This window comes from Micrasema longulum, unplaced genomic scaffold, assembly GCF_059751315.1.
Source record: "Micrasema longulum isolate JH-2025_06_02 unplaced genomic scaffold, ASM5975131v1 h1tg000505l, whole genome shotgun sequence".
Lineage (NCBI taxonomy): Eukaryota > Metazoa > Arthropoda > Insecta > Trichoptera > Brachycentridae > Micrasema > Micrasema longulum.
Window position 1 is genome coordinate 217939 of NW_028277702.1, and position 27940 is coordinate 245878.

At 29.9% G+C, this 27940-nt stretch overlaps 1 protein-coding gene across 1 annotated transcript; it reads left to right on the forward strand.

Moving 5' to 3' along the window:
* Positions 1 to 70: 70 nt before the first annotated feature.
* On the forward strand, positions 71 to 27940 carry LOC148281007 (nose resistant to fluoxetine protein 6-like). Its single transcript, XM_088227461.1, has 13 exons — positions 71 to 238; positions 2426 to 2654; positions 3660 to 3851; positions 5587 to 5663; positions 10623 to 10819; positions 11683 to 11797; positions 13669 to 13883; positions 16460 to 16650; positions 18466 to 18595; positions 20407 to 20596; positions 23489 to 23631; positions 25595 to 25703; positions 27762 to 27940. The coding sequence occupies exons 1-13, from the start codon at positions 130 to 132 to the stop codon at positions 27869 to 27871; spliced, it is 2007 nt and encodes a 668-aa protein (XP_088083587.1). The 5' UTR covers positions 71 to 129; the 3' UTR covers positions 27872 to 27940.

Consider the following 27940-nt stretch of genomic DNA (forward strand, 5'->3'; position numbering starts at 1 on the left):
AAAAATATGTTTTCCAAATATCAAATATTATTTTTTATAATTTGTTTGTTTTCAAAATGTTGTGGTTTGGAATATTTAGAACAGTTAGAAAATGTTTCGAGAACTTTTGATGGTGGCTTTTTGAAGCAAATGTCCAAAATAGTTTTGTCCAGAGAAGAAATAAATGTAACGAAAGAGTGTAAAGACGATATAAGAAAGTGGTCAGAGGACCTTTTCTCGAATATATGGGCATTTCAAAGTAAGCGAATAATATAATCATGTAAATTTTATTTTTCTCTGTCCCCTAAATATTGTTTTTGAACGTGTTTGAATTGGACGTCAAAAGTTGGGTTTATTTTTCAAATTGACATATTTTTCTTTACGTTATACCTTTTGTAGGGCCTTTAATAAATTAAGCGTGTTAATTAAACTAAAAAAAAATATTAATAATCAAAAAAAATAAATAGATTGAATTATTTTTAACTATTTTTTCAACTAACTACAAATCAAATAAAATATATATATTTTCGATTATAAAAAAGACAATTGGCTTTTGATAGAGGTAAACCAATTTCTTTTTAAATTTAAACCGTTAAATATTATTTTGTCGGCCTCGTGGTGTAATGGTCAGCGCGTTTGCCTGCCATGCAAGAGGTCTCAGGTTCGATTCCCGACATGGTTGATCTGAAATATTTATTTTAAAGGGTGTTTTCACATTATAATATTTCATAGTCCCTGGACTGGTACCTGGAGCGTAAGACTGATCATCTTACCTTCATGTTACAAAAATGATTAAGACACGCTGCGATTGGCGTACCAATGCAGTGCCCTATGCAACATTAGGTGCTGAAAGGAAATAATGAAAAATGAATGAAATCTTATTAATATTTATAAGATATTATGATCGAACGTTTCAAATATTTTTTTTATTTTATATTAATATAGTTACATAAAATAATATTTGTTTTTTTTTCTACTACAATCTACTTTTATGCATGTTTATTTAGTAAATGTTAAAACTGTAACTTTTTACAAAAAAGAGACGAGCTCTTGTGCTTGGAGAGTAACTTACACTTTTATAGTAAATTTGTCATTTGAATTTACATAATTTCGAATATACTATGTAAAAAAACGAAATAAAAAGATATTATTAGATTAAAATATAATAATGTTTTTACTCGGGCTGAACAAATACTTTAAATTTACTTTGAATAATTTAGTGATATATTTTAACGGTTTAATAATTTTAAGTTCAATGGGGAGATAATTATGTTTTTTTATTCCTCTGAAAACAAAACTATTTTGACCATGACTTGTGTGGAATTTAGGGATTTTGATCCCTTTTTGGTATCTCAGTGACTGTTAGTTGATAATGATAGTTAATAATTATTACGGTATATTCCGATACACCGACCTTAAAACTTAAAAGTAGAGCGTCGGTTGTGTATCTTCGTAACCGCTTGGGAGAATTTATCTTCAACTATGACGTCATGGTGAAGGTACGGTGTCCTTCCGATTGTAATCGCGTCCCAAATATTGATACTGAAAAATGTAATGATTTAACGATATTTAATATGAAAAAATCTCCGCAACCTGAAATTGCGTAGTTTTGTCGTACGACATATATTTAAATATTTTTTTTCAATAAACTATTTAATTTATTATTTTTTTATTCAACATTAGTTTAAGAGTCTTCCTCACTAAAAACTTCCGTTCTAAGAAGGACTGTACAGTGTCTAATGATTTTTTTTCCTTATATATTGTATAGTCATGAATTTTAAAAATATTTTTTATCCTAATTTTCTTCAGCCAGATTTCGATTTCTCTTATGAAATATTGTTTGTTTTTAGTTAACCTAATGTGAAAGCATATTAAACAATTGAGCAGAAAAATCTTTGGACCTATGTCCAAATGCTGTGTTAAGAGAGGAATATTGGCAATGATATTATCTATGTTCATGAGCAGGAGCGTGACGAGTTCTAAATCAAAATATGTCTAGCAGAATTATTTAAACGCATATTAGGCATATATCAGCCACATTAAAGGCTTAAAAACAATCTGTAGATGGACTTCGTATTGGTACCCTGTGAATCATTTTTATGATGCCTTTTCATACTTTAATAATTCGTTTAAGATGTGAAGGTGCAGTGAATCTCAATCCTATTAGTCCATATTATAAATGAGATTGGCAAAGCGCGACGTATATCTTTATCATTTATTTTTTTCTTATGATGTTTCTAATGAGTTTGTTAGTCATGTATGTGTAATCTTAAGTTCACATATTTTTGAAGGCCAAGATGTAAAATAGTTTTGGAGTATGATATGGTCATTAGTATTGCAGTTACAGCTTGATTTATTTTGTCAGTTTTGTATGTGATTATAGTCATTTTTAAATAATCATTAAATTCAACTTGTTTATTTATTTTGTTAACAATGTTTTCGACAGTGCTGGACTCTGAAGGTACCTTTCCTAATGGATTGCTGAAGGGAAATGTGTACGGCTTTGGTCATTATAGAGAATGTCTTGAAATTAGCCATAAAAGGAACGACACAAAAAGAACCATTAAAGGCCAATATTGCACGGCCTCTCTCACTGGATTATCCACCAGCCGGGTATCTCATTGGCACGCCAATTTAAACACTACAAACTTTGGCTTTATTCCGGAGTTTCCTAGGTGAACTGATTTTCAATTACTTTATTATCAGTCAATAATAACGGAACAATTAAATTATCATACACTATCATTTTTACGATTTTAATTTATACTTTATCGATCATTACTTTAGATTATTTATCTATGCACGGATTTAGTAAATTCTATTAACTAAAACATTATATGTTAACAATTTTGATTTGAAAAAATCCTCTAGATATGAAACTTGATGCGGTTGATATTAATCTGACTGAATTATTTATTTATTTTATTTATTAGTGTGTACACGGCAAAAATGCCTTTTATGAATATAAACATAAATACATTTAACTTTACAGTGTTCTATTACAAAATTATGAAATAATATACTAACAATATATCTATACATACTCGTATTACACAGTTATTTTAAACATTGTTTTATTTAATAACTTTGGTATTCTAATACTTGATATATTTAGGTGAAAAAAAAAAAAAAATAAAAAAAAATAAAGATAACGCAGGATATTCGAAATAGCTTAAATCATAAATCATTGATTTGATGGGCTTGTTGCAATGTATATTGAATACCCTAGGTATAATACTAACTGTCTCTTGATAAGAGCTCAGGGGTTCTCAACTGTTTTAAAAATAAAATATAAAAAGAAATAAAAAAAATAAGCCCTTTAAAAAATTAAATATAAAAATTATAAAATAAATTTTAATAAAAAAAAAAACAAATATCTAGTAATACGTTTATAAACATATTCCACGTGTATTTTTTTATATATTACTTTTGGTCTTACTAGCATCAATTAAGGTTTCAGTTCTTTAGATTAAAAAATACATGGATGTTAGAATTGAAGAAACGTGAATGTTTTAATATAGTTAGAGTGGTAAATGTTACACAGTTTGTAAAGTGGCTAATTAAAACATCCTAAAACTGGTAATTTGCCTTGTAGATGCTAGACTTCCGCATTCTCTTTTATAAAATGTTCCTATTTCTTCCATGTTATTTTACATTAATTTGACTTTTACACATTTTAGGAGTAATGTTGGTCCAATTCCCGGAATTCCATTCTCAATTGGAATGTGCGTACCCTCCTCTTGTAAGCCAGAGGATATAGAAATCTTGATGCAACCCGTATTGGGCACACTTAACATCTCAATTTCCATACCTCACAATATGTGCAAGATTGATGAGCCGAGGCCATGGAACGAAGTGGAAATTTTCGGAGTGTAAGTTTTTAAACAATATTTTCAGTAATGAGTGATTTTTTTCAAGTCTGAGTTTTCTTATTGGGCTTCTTGGCCTATTGCGGTGCAAAAAAGAGACGAGTGATTCTAAATTCACAAATTTGGCATAACCAGAGTTCGGATTTTATCACTTTTGCGATATTTCTCTTACAAGTGTTTATTGTTTTTTATTTCATTATTTTATTTTTACTACCATATTTGTTTGTCGTTATCATTATAACCAAGTTTATTTTAGCTAGATTTTTTTTATGTGGAATTGGCTCAGCATTATTATCCAATTTTTTGAAATGAAAAATACTTTCATTATTATGAAATTCATTGCATTTATACAAAAACAGTAGAATTTAAAATTATTTCTTCAGAACAGAGCTCTAAGAAACATTATTGGACTTAAACGGGATTCCCATGTCAAGGATATCTACAGACAAATAAAGATACTTCCTTTCATGGTATTGCCACTGCATGACATCACCAATGCTATTTAAATATCATCAACTTTTCTGCTCACTCAAATTTAAAATCCACATTTGGTCATAATATTCATAATTACAATACGCGTTATTCAAGGAATCTTCATGTGTCTAAGTTTCGCTCAACAAAGTTTGGCAGTAGGTCCTTGAAAAATATTGGCCATTACGAATATAATAAACTGCCTGATGAGCCAAGACACGAAAAACTGAATAAAAAATCCAGAAGTGTCGCAATTAAAAAATATTTCTCAAATCTTTTTGATATTGATAATTATTAATGTAGTTTATGTAAGATGGTGTTTTATGTTTCTTTTACAATAATGTTTTCTTTTTATTTCGGATGTATTAATTAGTATGTCAAAAAAATGTTTTTTCTTGGTCCCAAAATAGCTTCTTATAACTGCTGGGAGTATTATATGTAATTTTTTTATTAAGTGTTTTGTAAACAAAATTAAAAAGTAGTTATTGTATTGAAATTTGAATAGTCTGATGGACGTTTTTATAGAGTGTAAGGGGATAAATATATTTAATTTTATTAAAAAAATACTTGTCTATAACTTTCTTTATGCAGTATTTTTATTTCTTTATTTTTTAAAACCACCACAGGCTTGATAGTCTAATAACAGCGGTGAATTACGACGCAGAATACCCAGGCTTCAGAAAAAACTCACATTTAATTGTTGAGTTCTCACCGATAGCGATTCGCGCGTGAGTCAAGCAGCCATTACACCACGGAGGCTTGAAATATTTGTCGATTGTAGCTTATTACCCTTTATCAAATTTTAAACAGCAAAGGGTCACACTGAGTCGGGTTGTGGTCCTGTGGTGTTACAGACTCATAGATCAAAGGTCCAAGGTTCAAGCCCCACTCTACTCCAATGTGATTTCCATCTACTAATCGTGAGTTATTTACAACTCGTTGAAAATGGCCACCAAAATTGAAATATTTGTGTAAATTATAAGGACGCCAATATTTCTTTTTTAATTAAAAATGAAAAAAACAACAACAAGAATCGGGTTGTGGTTCCGTGGCTAGTGTTGAGGACTCACGGATCAGAGGTCTGAAGTTCTACCCCAACTTGGTTTCCATTTTCTAATAGTGAGTTATTTACAACTCGTTGAAAATGTCAATGCCAAAATTGAAATATTAAATTTTATAAATTATAGAAACTCTTACATTTATTTTTTACTATTTTAATGAAAAAACCTATACTAAGTCATGTATTAAATTAAAAGTATTTTTTTAGGGTATTTTTTAGCTTATTTGGACTTTTGCTACTACTAAGCACATCCTACGACTTATGGATGACTACATATTATCAAGGTAAAATTAATACACAACTGCATTTTATTTTGTAAATTATTGTTTTTTCCTACGATAACTTTTATTTTAAAATGTCGGTTTCTGCAATAAAATGCATGTGGGAAAATTACATATTAAAAAGTGATATAAAAAACAGTTTTCCTATTTTTATGCAATGACTAGTAGAACTTAGAGAACGTAGACTTGTGACAATCATAACAATATTTTTATAGTAATATTAAAATGATGTTCATGTATCAGTAGTTTCAAAATGTAAAGAGCTAGTTTAAAAAAAAAAACAACATATTGACTAATGATATTTATTGAACATGGAATTACGTATTTTTGATATGACTAAAATACCTTCAATAATCCTTCAACAATAAACCAGTACATAAAATTATAGTAATGTATTTTTATAAAGCATCTTTATTTTTCAAATTGTTTTTAAATCTTTTAAAACAAGCCTGTCCATTTTGAACTCTTCATTAAACTAAAGCCTGAAATTGCTGTGAAACGTTTTGACAAAAGGAAATATTATTACATTGCTTCGAAATTAACAACAATGGACATATATTTTTTCATTATTCTGCAAAACAGCACGAGAAGAATTGAAAAGATGTTAACGTATTGAAAAAGAATTGCAAAAAAACTGAAAACCACGCATTTTATCGAGAATAAACAAAAAAAAGGAATTGAAAGTTCCTTTGTTGTAAAAACAGTCATGCGCATAATCGGCTTTGAGAAATAAATATTTTAATTATTTCCGCAACAGATTATTTTATTATTTTTCGTAACCACTTAGATTATCGGTAAACGGTTTTTGAATAAAATGAAAAAAGACGCCCATTAAACCTTGGAGCCACAAAAAAATATTTTTTTTGTAATTTCTTAAATGTATACAATTGTATTCTTATCCTTGCATTACAGTGTATTTTTTTGTAGGCCTCGTGGTGTAGTGGTTAGTGCGTCTGAGTGTTTCAAATTAATAAAGTCTTTAATATGATACATAATAAGTAATATCAACTACCTATGTCACTAAAGCAAAGAACTAAAGTGAACTCATTTTTACAAGATCCTCCAAATAAACAAACAAAACGCGTGCCATTTACGTGATCAAATAGGGGCCAGATTTCAATGAAACATATTAATATCTTTGGCTCTCCTTTTGAAAACTCTAATATTAAATGTTTTCTAATTAATACAATACAAAAGAATCATGGATATTTAATTACTAAGTTATTTGAGTTAGTAGGTACACGTACAATTCGTAATGTTTCAGACAATTAAATATACCAGACCAAAACAGAGATTTGATAAATCCTTATAAATGAATTAATAATGAAGTGATAGTATTGTGATTTTGGCCTCGTGGTGTAGTATTTAACGCGTTACCTACTATGCAAAAGGTCTCGGGTACCATTACTCACATGGTTGACATTAAATATTTTATTAAAAAATATGTTTTTAGACTAAAATATTTCATATTCCCCAGAACTGGCACCTGAAGACTGATCGTCTTACCTTCTTGTTACAATAATAATCAAAATATGCTACAATTGTTGTACTAATGCAGTGCCACATGCACTCTTAGGTGTGGAAAGGGAATGTTCTACGTGTATTTTTTTTATAAAATGAAAATATAAACCCATTTAACAATTCTTTTTTGGTTCAGTATTTTCAAGATAGTTTAAATTATGTTTTTACTTTTATGTGTAGTATATATGTAATAGGCATTGTTTGTATGTGTGTTCTAAATATATTAAATAACTACCGGTACGATTTACTTACTGTTTATTGGGAAACGACGAGCTTTGGCCTGCACATATTTCTATCTCTTCAAATCATCAACTTGTTAAGGAGAAAAAAAGTAAGGAGCGTAAATAATTTATTTAACTGTAACTTAGGCTGTTTTCTTCGAAAATGCGTTAACTAAAAATTATATGTCATATTTTGTTTGTTTTTGAATGTTGACAAAAAAAATTAGTTTTTTATTGATCCCAATAAGATTATTTCCTTAAATTCTTTATAATTAATTCCCATTTGTTTCAAATGGATTTTCAGTAAAGCAAAAATAATAGTAACAGACATTTAATACATTTTCAAAAATCATATTTCTACATAAAGTGCACCACTTTAGGTATAAGAAGCAAAAGTTTGAAATTTGAAAAATGAGTTCGGTATTTAAAAACGAATTATTTCAAGTTTTTTAATTCAATTATAAACAATACCTAGGCATCTTCTTACCATTGAAAATTTACGCCATCTTTTTAACGTTTATCCAAATCGAACATTTTTATCAGGTTACGCAAAAGTAAAGTTTAACGTTAATTTAATTTCAAAACTTAACATGAACTTATTTCTCGAAATTTTCGATTGTGTTTATTTAGTCTATTTTTGAGTAAATACTTAAATCTTGTATTAGTAAAGCATGGCGAGTTTAGTTTGGTTAGGAATAATACCTAGTATGATTTCATTTTAAACGTTTCTACCTTTTTTTGATTTATTAAGTTCCATAGTCTGTGAAATTTAAGTGTGTGTGGAGGGAGGTATTTTGTTAAAGTAGCTTATGGTATTTTTCGAAATATATTAATTTAAAGATATAATTCTGCGATAAAAAATAAGGTGGAATTTTCAAATTTAAATAAATAGGCTTTTCGATTCTGGTAATTATTTTAAGGTTAGTAGTAATGTCACTGACATCTATGTCAAATTTCATGTCAATATCTGCATTTGTCTAATAGTTACGCACGTGTTTTGTGAAAAATACATACAACGTCAATTTATAAACTTTTACAATATCTGATTTTGTTGAGTAAAGAAGTTGCATTTAATTTAGTTTGCGGAATGATTTTTTTGCTGCAGAAACATTGAAAATATTACAAAAGGCCTTCGGTGACCAGGTTATGCCACAAAAAAATATTTGTATGTGGTATAAACAATAACGGCTTTTAAACAAATTTTCATTGTTTTAATTTATTAAAAAGCAAAAAATTACGATGATAGCGGTACGTGCCCTTAGAACAAACGGCACGTATAAAGTTTTGCAGCCAGACTTGCACGCAATTTTTATTAAAAACGATATCGGTGGTCATTACGCGTAACGTCAAAATGACGTCTGACAACTGCGAGCCATTTTGCATGTGGTCATTTTTAAACCCGACAGTTATAAATGAATCTTGATCATAAATATCATTATAATCATGATAAATCACTTGAAATTTAAATGGTATTTCAAACGTTATTCCAGACTTGTGAAAATACCTTATTTAAAGAAGGCAGAGAAAGCGTTGAAGACAAAAATCGCGAAATCAAAGATTTGGTGGTCAAAAATTGTCAATTGACAAGAAGTAAAAATTTTGATGTATTGGTTTCATCAAATATGATTTTTAAAATGACCCAGTATTGTATTTTGTTGAAAAGATTTAACTTAATTTTACGGAAATCAATCAGTCATTCATAAAAAAATAAAATAAATCTTTTGTTAGGAAATTTGATTAACAAATTTGATTTTATAAACGATAAATTAACTATTTGCACCACAAAAGATCATTAATCAATTATTCAACCATTCTCGAAACCGATTGGATCGCATTTCTATACTTTCACGTCAAAACGTATTTAAAGAAAACCACACGTGTGCCGAGATATGTTTATCTGAAAATATAAATTCATAATTGAAATTGATTGTTTTTTTATATTCATATGATTCATAGTATCATTCGTCAACTCTTATAATGTGTGCAGTGTGATTGTTAAACTTTGAACATGATTAATATATTGTGATTATCGATAATAATTATTTTAAAATTGGAATATAAAACGCATTTAAATGATTAATAATAAGTGAGATTCCTAAAAGATTTATAAATTTTAGAATGACTGATACCCGTATGCAGAGACAAAACTCAAGGTGAGGAAAGTACTTTCTAATCGCATATGCAAAGAAAAACCCGAAAGTGAAGACAATATAATGTACTTTCCTCACCTTAAGGTTTGTCTCTGCATACGGGTATGAGACTGGATCCGATTTCACAAAATCCGTATTCATAAACGAATTTTCTGTTCGAGATGTAGAGTAAATGTTCTGTACAAGTTTTATTAAATTTAAAACACAATAAAGATAACATGACCTATCATTGACTGGATGAACTGATCACTTTACGCACTTAACAATGTAACATTCACTCATCTGCCTCTGTTTCAACTACACATTTTACTCTCCCTGGACTAGCACCTGAGGCGTAAGACTAATCATCTTACTTTTATGTAACAGAAAGTTTAAACACACTGCATTTGGTCTCCATCTATTGACTTTTGTGAAGTTAAAGAGCTGATACTGTAATATGTGGTGAGATTCGTCTTGCTGAATTATTTCACCTACTTGGCAATACCCAAAGTGATCACTTAAACCAGCATGCAGCAATGGCAGACTATAAGCTCTGTAAATGCCTAGACTTCCATACTCAATTCTCAAAAATGTCTTTCCTCTGTAACAATAAATTTCCATAAAATATTTCATGTCTACTCTGCCAGGAATTGAACCTTGCTAAGCATGCTAAACAAACTCTTCAACCACCACACCACGAGACAGACTTATCTCTAGTCATTTTGTATTCAAACATATTCGTTTAGAGTTATGGTTTCATATCACTTATAGAACTGTATTTTTCATCAGCTTGAATACAGGTTTAATGTCAATAGTCATGTCGATGTATGTTAACTAAGTTAAAAATATTAATATTTAAAAAATATTAAATACACGTTTTCTAAAATAGAAATGGCATTTTTATCGAAATACGGAACAGAATTATAAACATTCATATATACATAATATGGATTTGATTAATAAGATTACGACGTTTCAAAAAATTAAACGTCGAAATATTTTACTTTTTATAATATACCCGCATTTGTAATTGCATTGATATACACAATTAAATCTATGAAACATATGCGAGTGATTTTTTTTTTCAACAGACAGAAGAAAATCCCCACTGCTTATATCATTCTCCGCATACACCAACTCTTCGAGGTTAATTACCCTTTCTAAGAAGCCTGGACCACTAGCTTGCCTCAATGGGATACGGGTTTTGTCCATGTTTTGGATTATCTTAGGACACAGATATGTCGCCAGTATTTCGTTTCCTATCAAGAACTTCGTGGATGTCTTTAATGTAAGAAACAAAAAATCTTTATCAGGCTGAGACAATATTTTTTGTCGATTTTATAAATGGTGAGAAAATATGTAGTTAGGATATTTTATTTTATTTTTTTATTTTATTTTATAAACATAAACAGCGAATCTGCCTTTTACAAACATTTATAATATTAACATATTTGGCTTAATATATTTTTTTTAAAACATGAATTACCAAAATAAAATTACCAATACCCAAAATTTAGAAAAAAAAAAATTAAACAAAAAAGTTTACAAGATTTATATTTTAAAAAAATACCCAAAAATTATACAGCATATTCAGTAGAAAGTTTAAATAATAAAACATTCTACAGTAAAACAACAAGAAAATCAGAAGTACTGTTTCACACAGCTAGCCAAAGTGAAAAAAAAACTGTATATATATATTATGAAATGCATGAATAAATAAAAATAATTACAATTCACCATCTTTGAAAAAGTTCAAAAGGTTTGTTCTATAGGAACAATACCCTACACTTAATATATCAGATACGTGGAAATAACTATTGCCGAGTTCATGAAGTCTATTTAATACGGCATTACAAGTTTACACTGTCCGTGAATTGTTGCTACAAAACGGTGGCACCTGTCTAGTCATTTTTCCAGGCACCCTGAAGTAATATTAAAATAATTGTCAAATTGTCACGATAATTACCAAATTGCAGTCTAATTACAAAATTTTATTTATTTATTTTAATCTTTAATTTTTAAAAATTTATAATATGCACGAGTAAGTTATTGATAACAGCCATATCTTCCAGCCAATGAAAATACTTTTGTGTTTCATTAGTTTCTTAATCTTTGCTTCGTAATGTATTTTAAACAAATAATGTTTTTCAGTGGCTGCAATCATATCGAGGTATGCTCATCGTTGCTTCCACAGTTTCAGTAGACACATTCTTCTTACTCGGAGGAATACTTCTAGCATATGTTTTCTTCAGAGAAAACGAGAAAAGTAAGTAATGCCGATTATGTTACGTAATAATTATGATAGTACACTTCGCGTAGCCAGCGAAAGCTTTTGTTAAGTATGTTTTCTTCCTTGCAAATAAAACATGCTTTAAATCAATGTTTAAGTCTAAGGCCTGTACTTTTTTATCATTCCAATCACTATAATTATTTTCCAACTAATCAAATAGTATTCATCGAAGATTCTGACACAAAACTATAAAGACGACTTCAGAATACATGCATAAGGTACATTTTTGGTCTTAGGAATATGACCACATTTCTGATTATCGTAGGCAACTGAAATGGCTCAAAATTAGACAGCGGAGAGACTATCACTCCCTCTCACTTCAGTTTAATGTGCTTCATAGTCCTAACGCTCCTGCGTGAAAAATTTCAACGCTTATCAGTTCATGGTTTACCTCTTCGTACTAATTCTCAAGGCACTCTCTATATACTCATCCACAATTCCTCCTTCTTCTCTAACTCATATAGTGTCCATGCGGCTCGACTGTGGAATCATCTCCCATCCGCCATCAAAGATGTTACTACATTATCTCTGTTTAAATCACGTCTGAAGAAACATCTCCTTTCTCTTCCTTAATCTCTCCTCCTTTCCTTTTTCCTCTTTTTTCCTTTTTCCCATTGAGTAATAATTTTGATTTAAGGTAATTTATAAACAAATACGTTTATTTCTATTTTTATATATCTTTAGCTATTTAATATTTTTTTTCTATTGAATACGTTCTGTAACTTGAACTATGAAAATAAAACTTTTATTTTATTGGTTGGTTAGAAGAAATTGCCACTTGGCAATAAGCCCACCAATGTGCAAATAACATTATGTACAAAAAGTTAAATAAATAAATAAAAGCTGCCAAGAAGAAAATAAAAGAGTTTCACGATCATCGGTCGTAATAACATAATTTTGTAACATTACATGCAAATCAGAAATACTTTAATGGATAAGTTTGACTGTGGTATATATTGAAGATTAATAGTATAATTACTTACATAACACTTAGATACAGGAAACTTGTGAAACATGTAGTGTGTTAGTGGTTAATAGCAGTAATTATCGACCATAAAAAAACATTTCACCTGTTCTTCTAAGACATTATGCACGTAATATTTTATACAATGATTAAATAAATGAGCAATCTTAAACGCTTCCTAGTCATTTTTGAACTTTTGTACTTTTGAACGATTCTTTTTGAACTTCAGATCATATCTAACATTATGCTTATAACAATCTAAACGTGGTTGTGTCGGACACCATTTAAAATTTAATTGGATTTTTTGTCTATTTTTGAAATCCATTTACTCTTGATTTTTATGAAATAATAATTGTGGAGTTTTAATACAATTAGAATCGAGTTGGTATTTAAATTCGTAATTTTTTTATATTAGTCAAAGCAAATTTTCAATCCAATATTTATTTTTTATATTTGAAAGTCCGATTATTATTCCAACCCTTCTTTCTGTGGCCTTCCAACACTTCTTTTGTTTGCCCATTGATAAGCTGTATATAATAAAAATAAACAAAAATAATAGCGTAACTGATCCCATAATATATAATATTCACTATTATTGCGCTGAGGCTTATATTACAGCGGTTAAAAAAATGATACAAGATCTTACGAATATGCAGTTAAACAAATAAGACTGAGTATGAACAGTAATGCGACATAAGCAACAACTGATACCGAAGCGTTAAGGATACACTTAACAGTATCAGAGGCGTGGAATGTGCAAGCGCATTTTTTATTTTTTATTCGATCCTTTTTTGATTGTACTAGTTTAAACTGTTTAAAATTATTTGCCGCAGATTTGGTGGTAAATGAATTCTGATATGATTTACATTGCTTTTGGTCTCAGAATCCCTACTCCACATTCCTATGATGTATCTCCATCGCTACCTTCGCCTCACTCCTATCTTGGCATTGATCGTATTGCTGCAAGTCTCTATACTTCCTAGACTTGGTGATGGACCATACAATGAGGGCCTTAACGCAATATTAGCAGATCCTTGTAAGAAGTACTGGTGGTCTACATTTCTCTACGTGCAGAACTATGTTAACCCTGATGAAATTGTGAGTTGAAATATTTTTAGTTAATTTTTTTATGGCTAAAATAGAAGTTTGTTTTTTTTTTCAGAAAGTGTCTGGTAATTAAAAACAAAATTCTTAAAAAAAATAGATCTATATGCATACATAAAATATGATGTTTGGCCCACAGGTTATTTATTATTATTAATAATACTAATAATACATTAACAGCAATTAAGCTTTTGCGTACATAAAGTGTACATGGTTAAAATGTGCATCTAGGCAGTTTTTGAATACATTAACTGAAATAGCACCAATCACCTTTTCAGGAAGGCCATTCCATTTTTCTACAACTCGGTTTGTCAGGAAGTTCTTCCTGGGGTTGGATGAGAAGGAAGTTGTGTTTAATTTCAATGAATGGCCTCTGAGATGGCAATTTTCATTCATAGAGAACATTGATTTCAACTTGGGTGTATTATATTGCTCAGTTAAGATTTTGAACGTTTCAATCAAGTCACTCCGCTGCCTCTGCTCTTCCAGTGAACTTAACCCAAGCTCCCTTAAGCTGTTCTCATATGTTTTTTTTTAAAGAAACTTATCATCATACAAAATCATTAACCATGACATAGACCTCTTTTGTTAAGTATCTTGAAAATTACATGAATAAGTATTCAAATTTATATTGATTTCTTTCAAAAACAATTAATAGTCTGATGCATGGGGGTTAAGTTTTTGTTTTCAAAAAGTTTTTGAACATTTGTTGAGGTTTTTATGATTTGTTAAAATGATTCATGATTCATATCAAAATGATAAAAATATAAACCATTTTTTGAGTTGTAAATGATAAGGTGGTAGAGCAGTGTTTGAACCTCGGACCTCTTGATTTGGAGCCCGTGATAGTGCCCACGGAACCATAACCCATCACAAAACCCGAAAAAATATATGCCTTAATAAAAACATTATTAACAAATAAAATATTCCGAATTAAATTATATGAAATATTAAAGGTAAAAAGAGGTTTCTTCTGGTTTCAAAAGTTAAGAAAGCCGTTACTCTAGAGTAATCTTATTCAAATTTTTTTAATACTCACCCCATCACGAGCAAAAAAAACTGGTTATCTTCCGGGACCAAGCTAAATAATAAAGGTATCGTTAATATAATATTTTAGAGATAGACTGGAATATTCTCACGTTTAAAACCAATTTAGGAAAACTTTAGCTTCATTAATGGTATTACATAAAATTTTATTTAGAAAGATGGATGCTCAAGATATTCTATCACAAATTAACATCAATGTTCTAAATCGCACAGTTTATGTGCTGTGGAAAACCACAGAATTAACAACGGATTATTTTCACCAATGTCAATTGAATAACCTGATTGGTTTAAGACAAAAATAATGACCGATAACCCAAGGGCAGTAAATGTAGGTAATACGTCCACTATCATCGCTTAGTTATTAATCTGGCTAACAGTTATGACTGCTTAGTTCTTGGTAGATGGTTAATGCACACAACATTATTTTGTAGGTTGCATCGGCAACGTAAGAGTATCTACTTTGAAATTCGTTATTTATTATTTTGAGACCCAAATTTTCGTTGAAGATGTGAGATAAACGTGTGTGTCTGATATTTTATTTATTTTGTTGAGATATAGGAAAAATGGTATAACTTTTATTTTTTAATAAACGAATGCTTTAAACAGCATTATTATAATATTTTTTAGATAAATATTATAATGACTTGATGGTCGCCAAAAAAGATAGTTATTGTTGATATAGAGTTTGATAAATAATTATTTGTCTTGTAGCTAGGGAGGTCTGTATCTGAGTGCCGACAGAATAATTTACCTTCAACCTACTGCCGATCACCACGTTACAGGTGAATCTGCCCACTCTCACGTCACATGGCTATCGTAGTAGCGACATCTTGTGACAAGTGAGTGTCAATACTTCACTACACATATTTTTCGAGATAGTCAAATTTTGACACTGCTTAAGTCGAATAGGAAGACAATTATAAAATCTATTAGAAAATACTGTTTTTGAATTTTTATCTAAAGTAAGGGAAATGAATTATGTATATTCCACATCTATCCTGCACGATGGCTGGGCGTGAACTCCTGAAAGTTATCTATTCTTGTTATTTGTTTCTTTACACTAAAATATTATTGAGTGAGTTAATGGGCAATACTGGAAAGTAAAAAAATAACGATCATGTCGATTTATAAATAAGTATATAGTGTATAGCAATGAAATCAAATGTAAATATTCTTAAATTTACGAATGTTATATTAATTAACTGAAGTAAATACTATAAGTGAATAATGACAGAATTTTGAGATAAACATGCATTATTATTATTTTAAAATTCTAAAATATAGTATTTTAAATCTACCAAAAGTTTAATTCAGTCAGACCCTTTGCAAACTTAGAAGTCCGAGTATTACAGATATATTCTTGTTGCTTTGGTATGTATTGCTAGTGATATGAACTAGATTTTTGTGAAATTAATTAAAAAAAATATAAATGAAATTTTGTAAGTGAGATTGAATTTTTTCAAAATAAATATTTCCGACGAAAGCCTCAAAACCGTCGTAATTTTTTTTTTTTTCATATTTAGTGCATAGGTCAAACTTGGTACCTGTCTGTGGACATGCAGCTGTATATATTATCTCCTATTATCCTGTTCCCCATCCTGTGGAAGCCAAAGGTCGGACTCCTCCTTACCGCAGGATGGACACTGGTTTCCCTCATCACCGTTTTTGTGATATGCTATTTGGAAGCCTGGTGGGCAGCGAGTGCCGCATTTTCGTAAGTAAAATTTATTTTTGGTTTTAATTTTTAAAGATATTTTGGACGGTTCCCTGCAGTTCACCGATAGACTTTTTGAAAATAACCGCATCGTTTGCGTTCTCCGAGTCGCACAACTTTAGGGAGTAGTTCACTTCTTTAATTCGGACGGGTAGTATTTGATTGATATAATCTAAAATCTGTCAATGTGATGAATAAGAATGGTACAAGGATGCAGCTTTGCCTTACTCGAGTGAAGACTCTAAACTAATCAGTTAAAGAGGTGTCGATATTCACGAGACAATAGTTGTCTACGTGTAGCACTTTTAAAACAGCGATAATCTGGAATTCCGTGCGTATCGAGAATTTTTCAGGGAGATGGTCGATGTGGACTATTAAGAGCTTTCTAGAAGTCCATGGAATAACGCATAAGAGGTAAGTTCATTTCATTGCTCTGTTGGAAAATATATCTCATATTATGAATATATTCCCCACACGACTTGCCAGGATTAAAACCAATAAATAAGGAAAAGCATTAATAGAGTGATCAATTTACGTTATGTGTAATACAAGTCTTCATTTTGCCTAAAAGAAGACTGTCATTTTGACTTTTGCAATCGTAAATGAATGAAAATAAATAATTACCAAGATATCAAAAGTAAAAACGTATTACAAAAATCACATTTCACATGCTTGTATGTAGATTTTAAGTTGATAACGCCAAGAGTTATAATTTTCAATTTTAATTATGACTTTTTATTTTTTAAGCCGGATGACTAACTCATCGATAGTATTTTAAGTTTGTCCAATTTTTTTAACCGACAAATTCCGGATTTTGGCCGGACAGGGTTGAACAATGTTGAGATATTAATCTCTGTTAAAAATATCTTAATATAGATCCATCCCTTTAGGGAAATGACAAATATTTGTAATAATACAATCTATATCATTCGATATATCCCCTCGTCGCTTTATAAAGTATGCTCTTTAAGGATTTGTGTGAAAATGAGAAATTACACATAGTTTTTTCTACCTTGGAGTACTATGTATGTGCTATAACTTTTTTATTCTGCTTTTTACACATGGTTAAAACATGCTTGAATCAGTTTATCCTTAAAAATAACGTTAAATGAAATTTACAAAATTCACTTTTATTCATTACAAATGTTAACTAAAACATTTTTCTCATAAAAAAATTAGTTTTTCTACAATTTAACTATAGAAAAATTAAAATTTGTCAATTTTTAAGAATATTACACTTTCTGATAATATTCTTTATAAATATTTTGAGAAATCCAATGAAATACATAGGTCAAAATGCACACTTTTAAATTACTTTAAAAATATCTTCAACATATAAACGTATGCATTTATTTACGTATACTCTACTCTAACATGCATTTGAAAAATAATGTTAATAGGGTTATTTTTTTCCATTTAATTTTACTATTTATTCGGAAATGTGGTGGAATTCAGCAAGAACACAAGGGTGAAAAAAATATCTAAAAAGATTGATACGGTCTCACAGAATATTTGAGCTCTTATGCGTGATATAACAGTGTCTTCGGGTCAGGTGCTCCAAAAATGTTAAATTAAAAAAGTTCATTATTATTGTAATAGAAAAAATAGGTGTCACGAAAAAAGAGAGGTGAAAACACCTTACTTTTTTTTTGCAGTGCAATTTCCAATTATCGTTAAAAACTTGTTAATAAACAATTTATTGAGGAAATTTGATAGATTTTTTATAAAATTGACACATAATACTCCAGGAAATATTATAGGTAAGAATGAAAAAGCAGTTAGAAAATAGAACTAATAAATTGATGTATTTTTTAGAGATCCAAATGGGGAAAGCCGCGGCCACTTTTATTTTGTCACACATGCAAGAGCTACCCCGTGGTTGATTGGAATTTTTGGAGGATACTTTCTTAGACATAATGTATCGAAAGATTTGAAAATCAATAAGGTATACATGTTTTAGTTATTATAAATGATTATTTACAAAAAATTGGCTACAACTATTTTTGTACAAATTTCGCAAGAATAACTTAAATATAATTTTAGTAACATTCGGATGAAAAATAAAGTTGATAATTGTATAATTTTATATAACGACTCACACTTTCACCCCTTTTTGCGTTTAAGACAAATATACAATCGGTCAAGTTATTTGGCTTTGTTCAGTAATTTCTTTTCAATTTTTAAATGATTTTTTTCTTATATTTTATTTATTTCCATTTTAAAGTAACCTTAAAAGCGAATACTTATATTCTGGACCGGAGTTCTTTATACTATCGGAAAGTAAAAAAAATATTTAACCAAAAAAAATATTTTACAAATAAAAGTATCTGTCAATAAGTAAGTTGATTTCAGAAAAGACAAACCACTTCGAAGTCTTTCGAGTGAAAATTTCTCAGTAAGCTTGCTGGTATTTACTATTTATTCGTGTTTTTTTATGAAACATTTGCTTTCATATGATTTACCCAAATATTAACTTTTAAGGGCTATTTTTAATAAGCTGGAAATAACTCACTATAAGAAAATAGGAATCAAGTTAGGGTAGAGTGGAATTCGAAACCTGAACCTTTGAGCTCAGTGTCCGAGACCCTAGTCATAGAACTACGACTCGATTCAGTTTTATTTATAATATTGTCAATCTTATCATTTGCCGCATAACTATTTTGATATATCAATTGATTAAAAAAATATTGGAATGTCATGTAAAACTAATATATTTAGACTAACGGATTAACGATGTTTCAGTAAAAATCTAAAAAATGCCTATTCCTTGTGATAATACAAAAAAATATTTTCACGAAACACGTTTTCTGTAAATTGCACACTATGAGAAACGTAAATAGGTTTAATTTGATAACTTTATTAATTTAAAAACATATTTATTGATTGTAACTGATTAATTACAATTCGAAACTGGATAAAACACCCTATTATTTGGTTATTGCCAAAAACGATGAATAAATGTGATGTTAAAACATTACTTTGCATGTTCTCTTTATTAAATAATGATTTAAAATATAATTATATCATTCGAATTTTGAATTCCCTACATTGCTCTTTAACTTATATTAGGCGCAGGGAGTAATTTTTGTTACGACTTTTTAAAAGTAGGTATTTCATTGTCATGTTATATTTTAAGAAAAAAAAGGTACAATGCATAGTACACGATTCCTTTTTTTAAATCCCGAAATTATTTTTTACAAAGAAACCTATCCGGCACTGTTTTTTCTATTAGTTTACTTTTTTAAAACAGTACTGCGTGGAATGTTTCCCCTTGTAAAAAGAGGTTCCGGTATTTTAAAACAATAAGAAAGCAAACATTTCGACAAAGTCAAAATGTTGTTGATAAAACAAACTGGTTCAAAAAGACATGAAAATTGAAAAATATTTTCAGGCGTTGTCTAGTCATCTATTTAACTTCACAAGAAACATGGATGTTCAAACATAGACAGAATGGTGAATGTTATGCAGCGTGTAAAGTGGCCACTTGACACAACTAGCCAATGATAAGCCATAAGCCCTGTAAATGCCTAGACTTCCACATTCCCTTCTCCAAAATGTTTCTCATCTCTGTTGTAATACGTTAGCTGAAAATACATATATTTTTTTTTGTGTGAGAATATTGAAATATAAACTTTAAAATAGTTTAATTAAAATCTAACTCACCAGCGCAATTCATTCTCCCATCAACACCTCGAGCACTACATTTATTTTACATCACGTGAATAAATGTAATTGTAATTGATATTGATATTCTAGATTGTGGTAGTTCTGGGTTGGGCCTGTAGTTTGGCCGTGATGGGGGCTGTTCTACTCGGGATGAAACCATTGCAAGACTTTAAGCACGAATTCTCCTATTTAGAAGATACCACTTACCTCGCCTTCAGCAGACCAGCTTGGGCCGTGGCAGTTCTGTGGGTGGTCTTCGCTTGTGCATTTGGATATGGAGGTATTATTTTCTGTCTTATTTTTAATAGTTATGAAGTTGATCAGTAAAGCATTAAAACATTGAGTTTTTCTACTGATATTTCTTAGTATAATTGCATTTTGAATATAATAATAAAATGAATTAATAGTTTTATTCCACTGTTATTTAAAATTTGACTATAAACCGGGTTTTGTCGTGGCTGATATCATCAGACTGGTTAATTATACATATAAATATACATTTAAATAATACTTTAATTAGAAAAATTAAAATAATAAATAAATATACATCTACCCTTATATTACCGGGCCGGGTGGATTGGCATGATACATGTGAAAAAGGCCAGTATAGTGACCTACCAACATTAGATTTTTTAGCTGAAACTGAAACCGAATGTTGCCTTCAATAGTTTCAATAATTGCCGAAATTGACGGAAAGCAAAACTAAAGCTAAGGTGACTCACAACTGACCAACACCGACGAACATAAGATTATTCAAGTTTCTGCCGAAACTTAGTATGCGGCCAATACTCGTTTTTTGGCCGAAACTTTCCGAAACTGAAGCTCATGTCGGTCATAAACGACTTTTATTGTATTTTGTACTTAAATCAAAGAAAATTTAATTGGTTTATTAATACTTTCTTAGTAAAACTGTTTAATTCTCTGGCGTAAGTTATAATACCTACCTCTCTTTTTATTTGAACATACTTAATTTCAAAAACGAGTCATTGTTCTTGAATGTACTAATCTGATGAAGGATCTACACGGTACAGTATTTAATTTTTTTTACAATAAAATAAATTCAAGGTCAACATCTTACCTTCCCATATACTATTTTTCGCCTTGAATTCAAGATTTTTTCTTTTATTTGTTTTTTTGAGGCAGCACATTTTAATTATTATTGAACAAATCAATTAACCGTAAAAAGTTCAATTTATGCCACACAATATAAACGTTATGACAAAAGATCCAGGATATTAGAGAAAATGTTGGTAGGTTTTTTTTTAGATCTTTGGTTGAATAATGTTAAATAAGGGAATATGAACATTGTTTATATGACTTTGTACCCTTGTTACATTAATTTTGATTTAAAGAAGAAAAGATAGAAGAATAAGATATAGAATAAGTTGTAGTTTATTCTTACATGTAAAATTTGTACGCACTAAGAAATATCACTTTATTAAATTTTATACTCTCAGTTCTATACATTAATAAAATATAAATCAAAAGTTATTTTTTGTCATCCTAACATCCTAACAAGAACAATATCAAACTTTGTTCGAAATGGATGTTTTCAAAATATTTAAAAAAATATATTGGTAAAAACGTGGGTTTTTTTCATTATTAACTTTAAGACCTATAACAACTCATCCAAAAAGTCAATAAGTAATTGAATGTACACTAATGGACCACGTTTTCAACGGTTTAGAAATAACACGGTCCAAAATTTAAATGAAAAAATGTTTTTAACAAAAATATGATATTCAATATTAACTATTTGTTATTGAATGCCCTACATGGCTCTTTTACTTATTTGTAGTAGGTATAATCTATACTTATATATGTACTTATAATAATCCATTTTAATATTATTTTTTTAATAAGTAAAATATTTCATCCCGAATAAAAAAAAAGTTCAATGAAAAAAAAATACAGTGTTAAAGAAATGAGCAACATTATTTGAAAATAAATAGACGGTAACGTGGGATGTCAAAATGGATCAATTTGAAATTAGTTCATTAAACTTCTATAATTGACTTTCAATTCAATTCAATTCATTGATTTTAAATATAACATTAACATTACAAACATATATTCAATACGTACATATTATAAAAAAGAAAAGAAAATACATGAATGAGACTCATGTCAAAGTAGTAGGAGAATCCTGCTCCGGAAAACCCCTTCGGATACACGGAACAGATCAATATCCAGAGCGATATTGTTCAGCATAGCGGTAGCCCTTCCAACAAGCATAATCATAGGCAAGTTGGTCTTGAATATTGGAATATGAAACAATCTATGCTGACGCTGTCTTAGGTAATTATCAGGAACATACAAACCAATGCTCATCATAATCTCAGAATTATCGATCATACCGCGCAACAATCGATAAAAATGTGTAGTTAAATACACATTCTTTTTAGTCTCTAAACTGTTGTAGCCAAACATACCCTGGAGAAACTCGGTCGGGTAGAGCCGAAGATAATACCCACACTTTCTCATGTAGAGATATCTCAGAAACTTCTTTTGCATTTTCTCTATCATAAGAGAGTACTTCAGTTCATGTGGCCCCCAAATCATCGAGCCACCCTCGAGTCTACTTCGCACCGAAGAGTTGTAAAGAGTTCTCAATACGCGGGGTATTTTCAAAAACCCTTGCAGTAGGCAGAACAAATCCTAACATATTCAATGCACTACCACTGATTGTCTCTATGTGTTCATAAAATGTCAGAGTGCTCACCAATCTAACAAATCCAATCTTTCTTTCTTTATCTGTGGTTAGTTTGGTTAGCTTTTCCCTCTGGTTGCAGAGTAGAATTTTGGATTCATGCTCAGAATAACGATACAATGTCGCCAAGACTAACGGATTGTGCATTTTTTTTGTAGTGATAGTCGGAGGACCGAACATATAATTCTTTTATAAAAAAACAAGTTATATTATGATAACATATTAACACACAGATGATGAACATTTTAAAGGCGGTAATCACCTGTCATCGGCCGTAGGAAAAGGTTTATCTCAGTTCTTTAAGAGATTACCCGCGGAGAGGACAGGTCGATGCCTGCGGATAAATGGAAATTTATGGTACTCACAATGATACAATTTTAATAGCTCTGTTAAATAAAGCATTAATTTCTTAATGTGTTATGTTTTCCATAAAAAGATAATGGAGATTTTTTCTTGTTTCAGGTCCAATCAACTGGTTTTTGAGTCTTCCGATGTGGGAGTTTCTAGCGAGACTTACATACTCCATGTTTTTATTGCACTTTGTAGTACAGTTTTCATTTCTTTCGAGTGGAGAGATGCTAACTATGTACACGGATACATATTTTGTAAGTATTTTGTTTAAATAAATACGCATAAAAAATTTTATTACTGTTTAAAATAGGTAAAGCGGATGTTTCGTAACCGGTCGATCTTGTTTTTATTGGATAGAAATTGAGTATATTTAAAAAACAAACTATATTTGTTTCTCCATAATATTGTCCCCTTCTAAGTAATCAGCACTGGATATTATACATAAATACTAACGCCCGAGTTTTCTTTTATCCCCGAAACGTTTCTAGAACTTACTTTTTAGTATCGCCTTCAGTTCCGTTTGCGATTTAGTCTTAGTCTTTATCTCCTCTATGGTCGCGAAACGTCGTCTTTTCAAAGTAGTCTTTGAAAACAAGCTCTTCTAATGAAGAAATTCAGTAGTTTTTATATATTTTTTGTTAATAGACTATCAAACGAAGCCATTTTTCAAATGTTTATTGTACTAACATATTAGAACAGAGATGAAGAACATTTAAGAGAAGGTAATATAGATGTCTAGGCATCTACAGGGCTTATAACCTGTCAATGGCTGGTTTAAGTGGCCACTTTACACACTTTGTAACATTCACCATTCTGCTCATATTTGAACATCTATATTCCTTCGATTCTTTCATCTGTTGATGTTTGTGAAGTTAAAGAGCTGAAACCTTGAAAACATAACATTTTCAGGCGTTGCCTAGTAGGTGAAATAATTCAATTAGATGAATCTAGCCCACATAAATAAAGGTTTCAGCTCTTTAAATTCACAAACATCACCAGATGAAAGAATTGAAGGAATATAGATGTTGAAATATGGGCAAAATGGTGAATATTACACAGTGTGTAAAGTGGCCACTTAAACCAGCTATTGACAGGCCATAAGCCCTGTAGATGCCTAAATTTCTACATTTTTAAAATTGTATTTTTGTATTAACATATTACAACAGAGATGAAGAATATTTAAGAGAAGGCAATAAAGAAGTCTAGGTATCAACAGGGCTTATGACCTGTTATTGGCTAGTTTGAGTGACCACTTTACACACTGTGTAACATTCACCATTCTGCCCATATTTAAACATCTATATTCCTTTAATTGCTTCATTTGTTGATTTTTGTGAAGTTAAAGAGCTGAAACCTTTATTTCATTGTAATCGTAATCGAGATTCATCAAATTGAATTATTTCACCTACATATTAGGCAACTCCTGAAAATTCTGAATTCTGAAATTCTGAATCTCACCCGCATAAATTATGGTTTCAGCTTTTTAACTTCACAAAAATCAACAAATGAAAGAATTGAAGGAGTAAAGATGTTTAAATATGAGCAGAATGGTGAATGTTACACAGCGTGTAAAGTGGCCACTTAAACCAGCCAATGACAGGTCATAAGCCTTGTAGATGCCTTAACTTCTCAATTACCTTATCTTAAATGTTCTTCATCTTTGTTGTAAAATGTTAATGTTAACAGCTCCCCAGAGAGTTGAATCCAGTCCTTGTTACAAAAATGTGTACAAACTGAAAATATTGTTGTTAATCGTAGTATCAGCGTTACGATTTTTTCAAATTATGTAATTTTGAATTTAATCCGCCGCCGGTGACATCGCAAGTTCTCGTCAGAGAGTACTGTTGATTAGTGAGTTGGATTTTTGAAACCGAAAATCAACCACAAAACTATCATTGGTTGATTCTCAAGAACTTCTGATACAGTAAAAAGTAGTTGATTTTTTAGTAATACCATTTTTTTCGTACTTTTTCAAGAATTTTCGCCATACAATTAAATACTCTGATTTTTACGCCGTACGCGTGCTAGAAAACATATTTAATATTTAATTTCCCGTTAAACTGGACTACCTAAAAATGTTTTTAAAATCGGAATTTAAATATTTATAACGTGTTTTTAAATCGAACTTTGTTCATACCTTATTTCTCCTATATTTGTGCATTTTCTTATGCTTTAATATGCCTATATTTATTGTTAATTATTATTTATTATTTTCAGACGCAACTGTACATGTCGGATGTCATTTTGACAACGTTGATATCGTTTTTTGCGGTTTTGTTCTTCGAATCTCCATTCACAGCTTTGGAAAAAATAATTTTTGGTCAAGGTACGTTTTTTTTTATTTGACTTACATTTTTTAAATATTATAAAGCTTGATGATGTTTTATAAAATTAAACATAATATTTTATTTTAAATTAATTATGTCATAAATCAAAGTCAAAGTTTAAGGGGACTTAAGTTTTGATTTGTAATATAATAAAATTGTTTAACTATTAATTCGCACCTAGAGTGAGAAACCGTAGTCTGTACAAATAGTGTCGTTTGAAAATATAAGGATTTGAAAAACTGTTAATTTTTAATGTTTTTATTTTATTTTTATGAGGTAATGTTTTATTAAAAACTTGATTCCCTTTGTCACTTTCAAGTTTGTGACAAACATAAATGTTTTGCATTTAAGATTGTAGTCTGGTAAAACGCATGCAAAATGAGGAAATCATTTGATTTTGCAAATTTAAAAAGGGATGTTTTTTTTTCAAAGATGATAATTCTGGTTATTTTATTCAATTTGTAACAATAACTTATTTATGTTTTTATCACCTTCATACCTACCCTTTTTGGTACCGGTAAGGGCCGGTATGAAGGTAATAAAAACGTTAATAATATATTGTTACAAATTGAATATTACAATCAGAACTATCTTCTTTGAAAAAAAAAGAGAATACAATTCTATAAAAAAAGGTTTCAACTAAATTATTTCAATGAATATATATTTTTTAAATTAAGGAAGAAATAATGGAAAATGTCACAAAAATATATGTGATTTAAAATGCTATTGCTTCTTTTCAATAACGAAAAAATAAAAATTTAGTTTCCGCCACTTTCATGTTCAATTTACTATCATTTAACTATTACCACATACACCAAACGAGACTTGCGTTCAACAAAAAATCAAAGATTTTTGAGTCAAATAATATCAAACTAAAACTCCGCAAGCAACTTGCCAAGACATATGTATGGAGCATATTGATGTACGGTTGTAAGACATGGTGCCTTACCAAAAGAGATAAAAAAAGACTAGAGGCCTCGAGATGTGGTGCTACAGAAAAATATTAGGAATTTCCTGGAGAGACCACATCACTAATGACGAGGTTCTCAAAAGAATCGAAGAAGGTAGGCACCTAATCAAAACCATCTCAGAGAGGCAAGCCCGGTGGATCGGCCACATTATGCGCCATGAGGGTCTCTTGCACGACATCATAGAGGGAATGGCTGAGATGACAAATTATAGAGGGCGCCCCCGACGGGAATATTTAGAGCAAGTGTGCGAAGATTTGAACTGCGCCTTTTATGTGGAGCTGAAGAGGGCTGCAGAAAATAGAGACCAATGGAGGATTAGATGCAGGACTTAGCTGCAAACCAATCCCCTGGATTGAGACTGCAAAGAAGAAGTATTATAAAAAAAAATAGTTCAATACTTAGTTTTTATATGAGACCCCAGATACTTTAGTTTAGTCTACATTTGAAATGGCGTAATCTGCCGGTCTAAAAGTAATTATATTTTAGTATCTAACATAATACTTTAAAGTATATTTTTCAATATAATAATTGTTTTTACCGAATTTTTGTTTTTTATTTTTTATTATTGCGCGATTAAAAAAAACCCTTATTTTTAAAATGGCAAAATCGTACTATTTCCTCGTTTTGCGTGGGTTTTACCAAACTACAGCCTTAAACCTCAGAATAAGAAATTTGTATTTACTTTAGTTTTACACTCATGGTGCGAATTATAGTATTTATTTCAAAGGTACAAATAATATTTGATAAAATGTATCCTAAACTCCATTACCAAAATACCTGTTTTGAGCTGGGACAGTGGAAAGGAGAAGCATACATATTTAATAAAAATCCTAAAATAAAAAACATGGAAAATAAATTGTGTATCACAATCTCGATAACACAATATTATCATGTTCGCACTACGTTATATTTTTTTTATCAATTTGGTCTTTTTTATTTTATTTATTTTTTAATATGCACCTGTTTTTATAAGTATTTTTGTTTGTGATTCCCATTTTACCTATAGTCACAACTGTTACAGTTTATTTTTGCAAAACCACAAAGACTTTCAGTAATTACCAACCTAACGTTCTTTTATTTTTTCAGGAAAAAAGAAACAACTCTCAAAGGAAAATTTAGTGGTTGATCTTGAGCATCAAATTCAAACAGCCGAAGAGAAAGTAAATCAATTAAAACAGAATGTATTCAGCGAATGAATTAGCATAAAAATATTTTTTTACATTAGTTTTATAAATTTTTTAATTTGAGTATGTTTTTAATCATTT

Excerpts from the sequence above, each read along its gene's own strand:
- LOC148281007 (XM_088227461.1), top strand. The coding sequence starts at position 130 with ATGTCCAAAATAGTTTTGTCCAGAGAAGAAATAAATGTAACGAAAGAG. Across the intron at positions 11,798-13,668 it reads CTTCAGAGAAAACGAGAAAA|AATCCCTACTCCACATTCCT; the intron begins GTAAGTAATGCC and ends TTTTGGTCTCAG. Across the intron at positions 20,597-23,488 it reads TTGTGCATTTGGATATGGAG|GTCCAATCAACTGGTTTTTG; the intron begins GTATTATTTTCT and ends TTCTTGTTTCAG.